Source organism: Canis aureus, chromosome X (assembly GCF_053574225.1).
Source record: "Canis aureus isolate CA01 chromosome X, VMU_Caureus_v.1.0, whole genome shotgun sequence".
NCBI lineage: Eukaryota > Metazoa > Chordata > Mammalia > Carnivora > Canidae > Canis > Canis aureus.
The window spans coordinates 83,152,979-83,165,843 of NC_135649.1; the positions used below are offsets into that span (position 1 = coordinate 83,152,979).

A 12,865-nucleotide genomic window follows, 5' to 3' on the forward strand; every position below is an offset into this window, starting at 1 on the left:
GCACTTAGGTGGCTCATTTGGTTAAGTGTCCTACTCTTGATTTTAGCTCAGGTCTTGATCTCAGGGTTGAGTTCAAGCCTTGGAGCCTCTCTCTGTGTCTCTTATGAATAAATAAATAAATAAATCTTTAAAAAAATAAATTGTTGGGCTTTTATACTGATTTGTAGCAGTATTTATATATTAAGTTTACTAGCCATTGATTGCATCTGTTGCAAATTTTTCTTTGCAATTTGCCATTTGGCCTTAAGATTTTTTTTAAGATTTTATTTATTTATTCGAGAGAGAGAGAGAGAGAGAGGGAAAGAGAGAGAGAGGCAGAGACACAGGCAGAGGGAGAAGCAGGCTCCATGCAGGGACCCTGATGTGGGACTCGATCCCGGGATTCCAGGATCATGCCCTGGGCCGAAGGCAGGCACTAAACCGCTGAGCCACTCAGAGATCCCCCTGGCTTTAAGATTTTAAGGTTAATTGTGCATTCACTAATTTTATGAACACAATGTATCAATATATTATTCTCTCATGACTTCAGAATTTTATGTCATCACTAGAAAGGACTTCACTCTAAGATAATAATAAATATTTTCCCATTTTTTTCCTTCTCACACACTGATGGTTCTATTTTTATGTTTAAATTTTTGGGATCCCTGGGTGGCGCAGCGGTTTGGCGCCTGCCTTTGGCCCAGGGCGCGATCCTGGAGACCCCAGATCGAATCCCACATCGGGCTCCCGGTGCATGGAGCCTGCTTCTCCCTCTGCCTGTGTCTCTGTCTCTCTCTCTCTCTCTCTCTCTCTCTCTCTGTCTCTGTGACTATCATAAATAAATAAAAATTTTAAAAAAAAATTTAAAAAAAATAAAATAAAATAAATAAATAAATTTTTAATCCGCCTGGAATTTATTTTAGTGTAGGAAGTAAGAGAGAGTTCTAACTTTACTGTTTCCTGGTGAATGGCATGAAATACTTCCTTCTGCTGATGAACTGGTATGCTTTTTCCTCGCAGACAATACAAATCACATAACTGATTCCATTTCCCCTTTTGCTATTGTGGTAGGAAGATCAGAGACAAATCCACAGTTAAGTACAGAAGTGAATTTCATACCTACATCCCAATTTTCCCTGATATTAATCTTCTATTTGTTTGCATTTTTTGTGATCCTGCCTTTATTTTTCAATTTTATGAGATATATTCTTATCAGGTTCCAAATATCCAGTAGAAAATAAAGTAGGCAGTAAATGAACACCTAAGCTCTAACTCACCTGGGCCTGTCATTTCTTGCTCTTCCTTCCTTGGCTGGGAGGGAGAGAAAATACAAATAGAGATGAGAGACACAGTCTGCCTCATGTCTCTCAGAAGCACCAGCCTGAAAACACCCACTCATAAGCCAGGTAAGAAATCACCAGTGGAAGCTTGGGAGGCTCACATACTTAGGCCCACTAACCCTAACATATGTATTAGTGATTCACAGGGTTGTATAGTGCTGACATGATTGGAGTTGGCAAGCTTTTCCTGTAAAAGGCCAGATAGTAGATACTTTAGGATTTTCAGGCTAAATGGTCTCTTTGGCAACTACTCTGCCAGAATAAGCATGAAAGCATCCACAGACAATAAGTAAATGAGTACAGCTATGTTCCAGTAAAACTTTATTATTGGACACTGAAATTTGAATTTTATGTAATTTTCAAATGACACAAAATATTTTTCTTACTTTTTTCAAGTATTTAAAAAAGTGAAAGCAGTCTTCTTAGATTGCAGGCTGTAGAAAAACATCAAGGGTCAGCAAACTCTTCCTGATGCAGAGCTTGGATGAGGAAGTTTATCAGGAATATGTACAATTGTCAGCTAATACTTGATTGACAATTCAGTGACCTCCTTTAGATCAATAATTCTACATCCAGAAATTTATTACAAGGAAATAATTTTGTAAATTATTTTTGTATAATTTTGTAAACAATTACAAATAATTAACAAATACAAAACAAAAACAAAAACAAACAAATACAAAAAATTATTTTGTATAATTTTGTAAACAAAAATCTGAAACCGAAGACTGTTATCCCATCCTGGATTATAACAATGAAAAAAAAACTGGGACACATCCAAACATCCAATAGCATAGGAAATGGTTCAAAATTCTGAGGCGGGGGCAGCCCAGGTGGCTCAGCGGTTTAGCGCCGCCTTCAGTGCAGGGCCTGATCCTGCAGACCCAGCCAGGATCAAGTCCCACATCAGGCTCCCTGCATGGAGCCTGCTTCTCCCTCTGCCTGTGTCTCTGCCTCTCTCTCTCTCTCTCTCTCTCTCTCTCTCTGTCTCTCATGAATAAATAAATAAAATCTTTAAAAAAAATTCTGAGGCCATCCAAAACATGGAATGCTATGCAGCCATGACAACAATTACCAGGTGGTTCAGAAAGGGAAAAAGCAAATGGGGTCAAATACTAATATTTGGCAAGTCCAAATGCAGGCTCTATGGGTGTTCACTGCCAACTTTTCTGTAGGTTTAAAATGTCAAAATAAAGTTGGTAACATGTTTTTAAAAAGTAAAAAAAGGGGGCACCTGGGTGGCTCAGTCAGTTAAGCGTCTACCTTCTGCTCAGGTCATGATCCTAGGGTCTTAGGATCAAGCCCCAAGTTGGGCTCCTTGATCAGCTGGGAGTCTGCTTCTCCCTCTGACCCTTCCCATGGTGCGTGTATGCTCTCTCTCTCAGATAAATAAATAGAACCTTTTCTTTAAAAAGTAAAAAATGAAAAAAAAAATAAATAAAAAGTAAAAAATGCTTTATGAAATGTAAGTTAGTAGATTTGCACAGACCTATCTTCAGTTCTTCAGAACTCTGTGTTGTTTTGTGTTAAAGATAATAAACATGGGGGGATCCCTGGGTAGCTCAGCGGTTTGGCGCCTGCCTTCAGCCCAGGGCATGATCCCAGAGTCTCAGGATTGAGTCCCACATCGGGCTTCCTGCATGAAGCCTGCTTTTTCCTGTGTCTCTGCCTTTCTGTCTCTCATGAATAAATAAACAAAATCTTTAAAATATATAAATAAAGATAATAAACATAACACCTCTTTTTTTCCCCATAGGAAAATGGTATAGATTAACTCAATAATAGTTGTCTAACTACCTGGTGTCTATTTCAATCACACGAAATGTAACTTTAACTATATGTAATATTTGAAGATTTACAAAAAAACATTTTAAAAAATTACATGTCCTTTCCAATCATCTTGTTCTTAGGGCAAAGAAAAGCTTGACTTGCTTAGGTTTTGAGCATTTGAAAGAAAAACTTGCCTTTACACACAAAACACACAAAGTATCTGAGAAGACATCACTGGCATGAGTGGGGGCTCTCGGCCCTATAGGCAGGCATAGCATTTGAGGGATTTGGTATCTGTGTTCTCCTTCAGGCTCAGCCAAGACTTGCTGGGTATGATGCTATTATTTGAAAATGTAACATGGGAAATAAATTCATTAACTTGAGTGCATACAAATAAATAAAAGTTTATACATTTAAATAAAGACTCAGGAACATTTCTAACTACAGAATAGCCGATCTTGAGCAGAGGACTTCAGCGACCCGCCACCTGATGCCTCTATTAGACGAGGTAATAGACATAGTGTTTCGTCAATATCTGCTTGGATCCTAGTTATGGATGGCAGGTTGCAAACTGGAGTTACCAAAGCTGAGTTTCAGAGAATCTGTCTCCGTTTAAAAAAAAAAATGTAATGCTCACATTCATTCCCATTACTGGGAATCAAACCCAAATCTCCCGTGCGAAAAATCAAAATCCATGGCGACAGTTCCCGGGATGTACTCTCCTTTTTACAAACCAGAACCATAACCAATTCTTGCCCGTCTGCTTCCGAAGCTCTGACTTTTAAATACTACACGCTTCTCTCTCGCCACCTGTGCGCCCCGCCTCCCCCAGGAACCCGCCAAATCCCATTAAGGCCCGCCCCCGCGAGCCACGCTCAGTCCCCACAGGCTCCGCGCTGCCCCGTTCCCACGCTGCGCGGCCGGGAGTACACTCGGTGGATTCCCTAAAGCCCCGCCCTCCTCTCCTCCGCTTCGCCCCTTTCCAGCCCTTCAGAACCGCCTTTCCCACCCGGCTATTCGGTTGGCCCGCGCCCTTGTAGTACGTCATTCACCCGCGCCACCCGGAAGCCACGGTTTATAGCAACCGTTCTTATTGCCGGCGGCTCTAAGGTGAGGGCCGCGTTTGGGTGTCCCTGGGTGGCAGAGTCCCAGAGGTGGGAGGGGCAGAAGGCGGAACCCCCGGCCGGAGCCGAACGAGCCCACTCCCGCTGTCGAGGGGGTGCAGATGTACTGTGCCTGAGGCCGAACTGTGTGGTCAACGTGGTCTGCTCCGCTCCCCATTCCTTAGGAGCCCATCATGGCGACGCCCCCTAAACGGCGGGCGGTGGAAGCCACGGGGGAGAAAGTGCTGCGCTATGAGGCCTTCATCTGTGACGTGCTACAGCAGGACCTGCGGTGAGTGGCAGCGTGGAGGGCCGGGCGTGTGGAAGGTTCCACGTGGGGGGGCGGGGCGTCCAAAGTCAGGGTCTAGCCTTCTGATTGGTGGGAAAGGCATTTGGAGTCCAGCCCCGTGCGCCGATCCGGCGAGGAGGGGCGACATCCGGGGTGCTACTGGGCTGGGATGTGGCGGTTCTTGTAGAGGGTGTGTCCGCGCCTGTCTGGCCTCCCATCTCACTTAGCCGTGGAGCTAGATTCTAAAGCGGGAGTTCTTAGGTTCGAATCCTTGGCCTGGCCCCTTCGCCATCTGTGTGAAGACGTTGTACGTGGCCTCGCCTTTGTGTGCCTCAGTTTTCTTATCTGTGAAATGGGAAAGTTCATGGAACCTTCCTCATGGGGTGGTTTTGAGTTTTTAATGTGTTCCCCCCTTGTAAAGGATTTAATGTGAATACTAGGGGCTCTATGAGTATGAAAAATTGTTACTATCACTATTAATCTGAGCAGGAAGTAGAGTGTTCAGAAGCAGGATAATGAACATCCTGAAAGGGATGGAAGATTTTTCTAGGGTGAGAATGGGACACTTTTTTTTTTTTTTTTTTGAGAATGGGACATCCTGATTGGACGGAATGTGGTAATAGTACTAATAAATAAGAGCTAAAACATATATAGAGCTTAGTTTTTGGTTAGGTGCTATTGTAAGTGCTTTGTAGTAAACAGTTCTCTTAATGACTTTGTGAGGTAATACTTGTCGTCCCTTTTTTAAAGATAGGGAAATTGACTCCTAAAGAGAAAATGAGTCCTAAAGAATTTGCTGAAGTCACACAACTAGTAAAAAGGAGAGCCTAGATTCAAACCCAAGCAGTCTGACTCACAATTCAAATCAACTTCTGCACTAAAATGCTTCTTTAAGGCATGGTGACATGAGGGTCTCAGTCATAATATGAGGTATTCTGACAGGTCCAGGGCTTCCTGTTGGTCACCATTTTCCTCTTGTCCCATCAGAAAAGTGCTGGACCATCGCGACAAGGTATATGAGCAGCTGGCCAAATACCTTCAACTGAGAAATGTCATTGAGCGGCTTCAGGTAAAAACAGCCAAGGTTAGGGACCATTTTGATGTGTTTGGGCAAGGGAGGGGGATGGGAGGAGAGACCCCAGACCAAAACCTGTCAGCTGACCTGAAAGGTGACCACTGACCCCTACCTCTTTTTCCCTGGCCCCACAGGAAGCTAACCCCTCGGAGTTATATATGCAGGTGGATTTGGGCTGTAACTTCTTCGTTGACACAGTTGTGTGAGTGTCTACCTGCCCCTCTGAGCCCACAGGGCTCAGCTTCCCCCTTCCTTCATGCAACAAATATTTTTTTTTGAGTATTTGCTATGTACCAGACACTGTGCTAGGTGCCGGGGATGTGACAGTGAATCGAATAGGACAAAACCCCTGCCCTCTCAGAGCTTCTAATTTGGGGAAGGTGGGAGGAGTGGAGTAAAAAAAAATTGCCAATAAACTGTATAGTATGCTAAACAGTAATAAAGACTTCCCCCACTTCCTCTAACCATTGTTTCCTCAGCCCAGACACTTCACGAATCTATGTGGCGCTCGGATATGGTTTTTTCCTGGAGTTGACACTGGCAGAAGCTCTCAAGTTCATTGATCGTAAGAGCAATCTCCTCACAGAGTAAGTCCATTCTATGAAGTGTCTAAAATACCACCATTTGCAACATCCTTTTCCCTTTCCCCATGGCTCTCTGAGATGATAGATACTTAAGGGCCCATTTCTCCTCCTCCCCAGGGCTAGGGCTGAGGAAAGTAGAGATGCAAAGCTCAGCCCCAAGAATAGCACATAGGAAGCACTCCATAAATGGTCTTGATATTGCTCATTCACACACACATTTGTTGGCTGTTCTATGCCAGGTTCTGTACTTGGCAGTGGGGAGGCCACAGTGAAAAGACAGAAGGGTTCCTTGAAGGCCTAATTTTGACTAGATCCAGAAGGTTTTGGCCTATAAATCAGTAACAGTAAAACAAGTTACCTCCGATTTCACCTCCTCCTAATTTTCTTGCTCCTTCACTGTGCTCTCACCACACTGATCTTCCTGGGCTTCTTGAAACACCCTCAGAGTGATCCCATCTTAGGGTAACCGCGCTCTCTGCCTATAACATGCTTTCCCTGGGTACATGCATAGCTTCCTTTTTCCTAACTCAGTTTAAGTCTTTTTTTATATAGTTTTTTTAAAGATTTATTTATTTATTCATGATAGACACACAGAGAGAGAGAGAGAGAGAGAGAGGCAGAGACACAGGAGGAGAGAGAAGCAGGCTCCATGCAGGAGCCCGACTCGAGACTCGATCCCGGGACTCCAGGATCGCGCCCTGGGCCGAAGGCAAGCGCTAAACCGCTGAGCTACTCAGGGATCCCCAGTTTAAGTCTTTTTTTAAAAAAAAATTTCAATTCGCCAACATATAGTATAGTTTAAGTCTTTCTTAAATGTCACCTCCTCAACGAGGCTGTCTGTAACCTAACTTTAAAATTGCAACCCCTGGGGGCACCTGAGTGGCTCAGTTGGTTGAGCATCTGACTCTTGGTTTTAGCTCAAGTCATGATCTTGGGGTTGTGGGATCCAGCCCCATGTCAGGCTCTGCGCTCAGCAGTGAGTCTGCTGGGGATTCTCTCCCTCTGCCCTTCCCCATGCATGTGCTTGTGCTCTCTTTCTGTCTCTCTCTCTCAAATGGGTAAAATCTTTTTTTAAAAAATTGCAGCCCCTGGCACTCCTCATTCCCCTCCCTTGTTCTACTTATGACCTCTTAATGTTTGCTGTGAAATTTACTTCTTTCTAAAATTCCTTGCCTTCACCCATTAGGATGTAAGCTTTACAAAGGGAGATATTGGGATGCCTGGGTGGCTCAGTGGTTGAGCATCTGCCTTTGCCTCCAGAGTTGCTGGATTGAATCCCACATCAGGCTCCTTCATGGAAGCCTGCTTCTCCTCCCTCTGCCTGTATTTCTGCCTCTCTCTCTGTCTCTCATGAATAAATAAATAAAATCTTTAAAAAAAAAAAGGGGAGATATTTTGTCTATACTCGCAAGTGACCAGAGTAGTACATAGCATATAGTAGGTACTCTGTTTGTTGAATGAATTTAAAAGGGTATCCTAGGAACAGATTGAGGGGGGATTGAAGCACATCTCTGGTGGTGGAGAGGAAGGTAATGTAGGGAGAAAGTATGGGCTCCAGTTGAGTTTAAGGCTTTGTGCAGGGAAGGGAAATTGGAAGTATGGATGAGAGGTTTGAAATGTAGCCAGGAAAGGCCTTCCGGGGAAGTGACAATTGAGTCTCTTGGTCAAGTGAACAAGCCATTGGGGCTTTGTGGGGAGAGCATTACAGGCAAGGGGACCAGTGTGAGTGCCGTGTTAGCAGAATTGCCAAGATTGGCAAACATGCCACAAGAGGGGATACCAAGCAAAACACTTAGATTAATACCATCTTACAAGAGTGAATACCACTTATCTAAAATGCCTTCTAGGTCTGTTTATGCCTACATTCATTTATTCCAGAGTTGCTTCTCTTCTGGTTTTAGTAATTCTTCTCTTTTCAAACCATTCCAAGGTTTCCAAGTGTTAGTAGACCCAAAAGAGCCTCAGATCTGCCGAAATTTCTTTTTTAAGATTTATTTATTTATTTGAGAGACACAGAGTGAGAGAGAGAATGAGCGGGGTGAGGGGCAGAAGGAGAAGCAGACTCCACTGAGCGGGGAGCCTGATGCGGGACTGGATCCTGGAACTCCAGGATCATGACCTGAGCTGAAGGCAGACACTCAAGTGACTGAGCCACCCAGGTGCCCTCTGCTGAGATTTCTAAATCTTGGTGATCAGACCAATTAGTGAAGGGGTCAAGGGGCCTGCTTTCATGGGCCAACACAGTTCTGAACTAGTGGTCATTCAGACCACATCCATTTTTTTTTATAACAGAGCTTTCCTTGTTATGTCACGGAATTCCTGAGCCTTTCAGATAGAGATTTTCATTTTTTGAGACTTGATATCTCTCCCCCAAAATGTATTTAAATTGTCAGTGCCTTCCCACTTGTCTGGTCTTTTTGATATATTGACTTGGTTTATTGGAATGAGAAATGTGATTGGATCTCTTATTACTTTATTATCATTAGGAGGGCTTCCTAGAAATTTAATCTTCCTAGGAGATGAAGATTTGAGTCTGAGTAGCTCACTCTCCTTTTTAAAATATTTTGTTATTTGGGACACACCTTGAACTAACTTTCTTTCGGGTTATTTTATGACTGCCAGCCAGTCTTTCTTTTAGCACATTTCTTTGGGGGAGTGGGAGGATCAGATCTGTGTGTATATTCTTTCCTGATTATATAGAAAGGAGTACACATCCACAGACATGTAACTCTAGAAGAGACAGAATAGGGGCACCTGTCTGGCTCAGTAGCTGGAGTGTGTGACTCTTTATCTTAGGGTTGTGGGTTCAAGCCCTACATTTGGTGTAAAGATTGCTTAAAAATAAAATCTTTTTTAAAAAGGAGAGAGAACAGACAGTAACCATTTGAGTATTTATACTGCTTTACCTATTAAATCAGTAGCAAAAAATGAAGCATCTCCTGTGTGTTACAACTAGCATTTGGTGGGCTTTGTATTTTTCTCCTTTTTTAAAAGTGTTGCAACTCATAGCCTTTCCTAAACTAAGCTTGTACCATTAACTAATTTTGTTCTCTTTATTGATGTTCAGATTGTCCTTAGAAGCCAATCAGGTTCATTACTCTGTTCTTTGAATTACTACCCCAGATATTCTTGAAAGCATTCCTGTTCTCGGGCAACAGTGCCATGCTTCATTGATTTCTTGTCTTTAAACATAGACTCAAACCATCTCCTGAGGACTTCAGGTTCCTTTGAATGGAGTAGTCTATTCAGTTATTTATTCAGCATATGTTGGTGCCTACTATGTGCTGCATACTGTTTGGTTCCTGGGGATACAGCAGGGAACAAAGCAGATCAGTCTGTGTTCTCTGCCCTTACATAGCTTACATTCTAGTCAGGGGAGTCAGACAATAAAAAAAGAAGTAAACGATGTAGTAGGTCACAGGTTGGCAGTGCTACAGAGAACAGCCTGGAATGGAGAGGAGAAACATTCCCCAGAAAAAATTTTTTATGACTTTGTATGATGACAAATGGTAATTAGTTTTACTGTGGTGATCGTTTGACAGTGTATCCAAATATCTGATCATTATATTATACCCCTGAAACTAAGGTTACATGTCAATTATACTTTAGTAATTAAAAAAAGGAGGAGTGCCTGGATGGCTCAGTTGGTCAAGCCGCCAACTCTTCTGCTCAGCTCTTGATCTAGGCTCAGGGTCCTGGGATCAAGCCCCATGTTGGGCTGGGGGGGGTGGTCTGTGCTCAGCGGGGAGTCTGCTTGAGGTTTCTCTGTCCCTTTCTGTCACTGCCCTCCCTCTCTCTCTCAAATAAATAAATCTTTTTAAAAAATTTTAAATAGGAAAAGAAACATTGCCTAGGATGGAGCAGTTGCAATTTTAAACAGAATGCTTGATTGGCTGTAAGGTGTGAAAGTTTTGGGCTGAACAACTGGAAGGATGGAGTTGCCATTATCTGAGAGGGAGAAGATAGAGGAGGAGCAGATTTGCAGAGGAGGATCAGGAGTTCAACCTAGGACCAGTTAAGTATGAGGTGCTTATTAAACAGTGAAGTGGAGTTTTTGAAGAAGGAGTTAAAACTCCCAAGGCTGGAGAAGGGTCTGAACTGAAAATATAAATCTGGAAGATACCAATATCTTGGTATTCAAGATATGGGTTCATAGTGCTGTATTTTTTTCCATTTTAACATTCTATGTTGTTACCTTCTACTCTCCTTACCATATCTAATTTGCCTTAAATTGATTTCTGCTTGAACAGATAGCTGAGCACAACAATGTCTGCCTCCCTTAGGACAGTATCAAGACCCTGTGTAAACTAGCCCCTTCCTACCTCTGGGACCTTTTCTTGGACCACTTTCCTTCCACCAGTCACTTAATTCCTAACACCCTGACTTCCTGACTGGTCCTCCAAAAGCTCCTTCCTGCCTTGTGGCCTTTTTGGGGAAAAGACCCTCCTACTGTTTAACTCTTACTCATTCTCATTCCTCAGAAGGGCCTTCCTTAGCCCTTTGTATCAATTAGGATTCTGTTGGCTGAGTCTGATCCCAATCAGCTTAGAAGATAGAAGGAATTGGGGTGCCTGGGTGGCTCAGTTCAGCGACTGCCTTCAGCTCAGGTCATGATCCCAGGTTCCTGGAATTGAGCCCCGCAATTCCAAGGGCTCTGCTCAACTGGGAGCCTGCTTCTCCCTCTCCTTGCTGCTCCCCCTGCTTGTGTTCTCTCTCTCTCTTTCTGTCAAATAAATAAATAAAATCTTTAAAAAAAAAAAAGAAGATATAAGGAATTGACCAGTGTATGTAACTCAGCAGTCAAGGGCCAGAGTGGTTTGAGGCAACTCCAGCTTTCCAGTTGCTTAGGCCTTGGCATCTTCCTTAAGTCCTCTCACACCTGACATTCAACCATTTGGTAAATCCTGTTGACTCTACCTTCAAAATATATTACAAATGCAGTCACTAATCATCACCTCAGCTGCTGACACTGCAGTCTAAGTCTCCATCTCTCACCTGGGCTATTACAGTAGCCTTCCCACTGGACTTCCTGCTTCCACACTAGCTCTCCTTATCCTCAGTCCTCCACACAGCAGCCAGATGAATCCTCTTAAACCCTGGTCAGTGGGGCACCTAGGTGGCTCGGTCAGTTAAGCGGTTAAGCGTCCGATTTCAGCTCAAGTCATGATCTCAGCAACCTGGGATTGAGCCCCACATCAGGGGTTATACCCTTAGTAGGGAGTCTGCTTCTCCCTCTCCCTGTAGCCGGACAGGAGCCCTCCCTCTCCTCATGCACACACATGTGCTCTCTCTCTCTCTCTCTCAAAATATTTTTTAAAGAACCCTTGTCATTTCACATTCCTTTTCTGATCACAAGCCTCCCTTGGCTCCAATCTCACGTAGAGTAAATGTCAAGAGTCCTCACCATGGCCTTGTGAGTTTTACATGATCTGCCTCCCCACCTTATCTCTCTGACCTCACCTCCTACAGTTTCCCCTTCCCTTATTCTTCAGCCATGCCAGCCACTTTGCTGTGCTTCAAACATGCCAGGTACACTCCTACCTCATCATTTTTCCATGTGTTGGGCCTTGTGTCTGGAACATTCATCTTCCATCTATCCTCATGATCATCTTCTTTAACTCTTTATGCAAATGCTTCTCGCACAGCCATTTGTAAGTGCTCTCATTAGAATTGCAGCCCCCCACTCCTGCACTCATCCTCTCTTATCATTTAACTTTTTCATTTTACTTATAACCCTCTGAAATACTCTATATATTATTCCATAATTTGTCCCTCTTAACGAGAACTTGAGCTCCATAAGGCTGAGATTTTTGTCTGTTGTGTTTGCTGTTATCTCCCAGTACCTAAAATTGCCTGGCATAGAGTAGGGATTCAATCAATTTCTTTGAATCAGTGCAGCCCAGATGGTGGCCAGGCATCTCTGCATAGGAGCAGGTCAAGTAGTAACATGTCCTACCACCTGCCATGTGGAAATCATCCAGGACATAGGCAGTTCTTGAAGTGATGAGGAAAAATCATCTTCATGAGCCTAAGTGTGGCCCACTCGGCCCTTTCTTGTTTCTTTTCTCCAGGCTCAGCGACAGCCTCACCAAGGACTCCATGAATATCAAGGCCCATATCCACATGTTGCTAGAGGTGAGAGTACCTCACCCCATTCCCAGACTCTGTCTCCAAATGTATTCAGGGTGGTGTGACCCGACGAAGGGAGAGAGCCAGGGATGGGAAGGACCATCTTCCTCTCTAAGCAGGAACCAGGCTGGCTCTGAGGGAGGGGAGGTCAGAGCAAGCCTGGGCTGAGGCCTAGACAATCTCTGTTCAATCTCTTCTATCCTTTTTTTCAGGGGCTTAGAGAACTACAAGGCCTGCAGAATTTCCCGGAGACACCTCACTATTGACTTCTTCCCGCCTCCGTAGACATTAAAGAGCCTGAATGCCTTTGAGTCACATGGCCCTTCTTTCCCCACCTCAACCCTTTGCTGTTTGCTAAGGTGCCCTGTTTCTAAAGCACAAAGTTACCAGGAACCCCAGAGAGCCAGTCTCTATGTGGAACCTTTAAAGCACCCCTGAAGTCCCGCCTCCAGCCTGTTGCCTGGCAGCATTTGCCACTTGACTTTCTGCACTGCCCTCTTTTCTGTCGCCTTGGAAACCTGGGCCTCCCACCTGACCCTTTTATCTTCCTGGACGTAACTGTCTTAATCATAGAGAATGGGCTGATTCAGGGTGGA

The 12,865-nt window shown here is 43.9% G+C and overlaps 1 protein-coding gene across 3 annotated transcripts; it reads left to right on the forward strand.

Annotated features, from left to right (window-relative positions):
• Positions 1 to 4,040: 4,040 nt before the first annotated feature.
• Positions 4,041 to 12,580, forward strand: UXT (ubiquitously expressed prefoldin like chaperone). Of its 3 annotated transcripts, XM_077888892.1 has the most exons (7): positions 4,041 to 4,199; positions 4,378 to 4,484; positions 5,469 to 5,565; positions 5,691 to 5,758; positions 6,036 to 6,143; positions 12,212 to 12,275; positions 12,482 to 12,580. In XM_077888892.1, the coding sequence occupies exons 2-7, from the start codon at positions 4,387 to 4,389 to the stop codon at positions 12,533 to 12,535; spliced, it is 489 nt and encodes a 162-aa protein (XP_077745018.1). In that variant the 5' UTR covers positions 4,041 to 4,199; positions 4,378 to 4,386; the 3' UTR covers positions 12,536 to 12,580. The 3 variants fall into 3 exon arrangements, with proteins under 3 accessions (XP_077745018.1, XP_077745019.1, XP_077745020.1); XM_077888893.1 differs by lacking the exon at positions 4,041 to 4,199 and having other exon boundaries at positions 4,206 to 4,484; positions 5,469 to 5,550; XM_077888894.1 differs by lacking the exons at positions 4,041 to 4,199; positions 12,212 to 12,275; positions 12,482 to 12,580 and adding an exon at positions 9,976 to 10,232 and having other exon boundaries at positions 4,206 to 4,484.
• Positions 12,581 to 12,865: the final 285 nt, after the last annotated feature.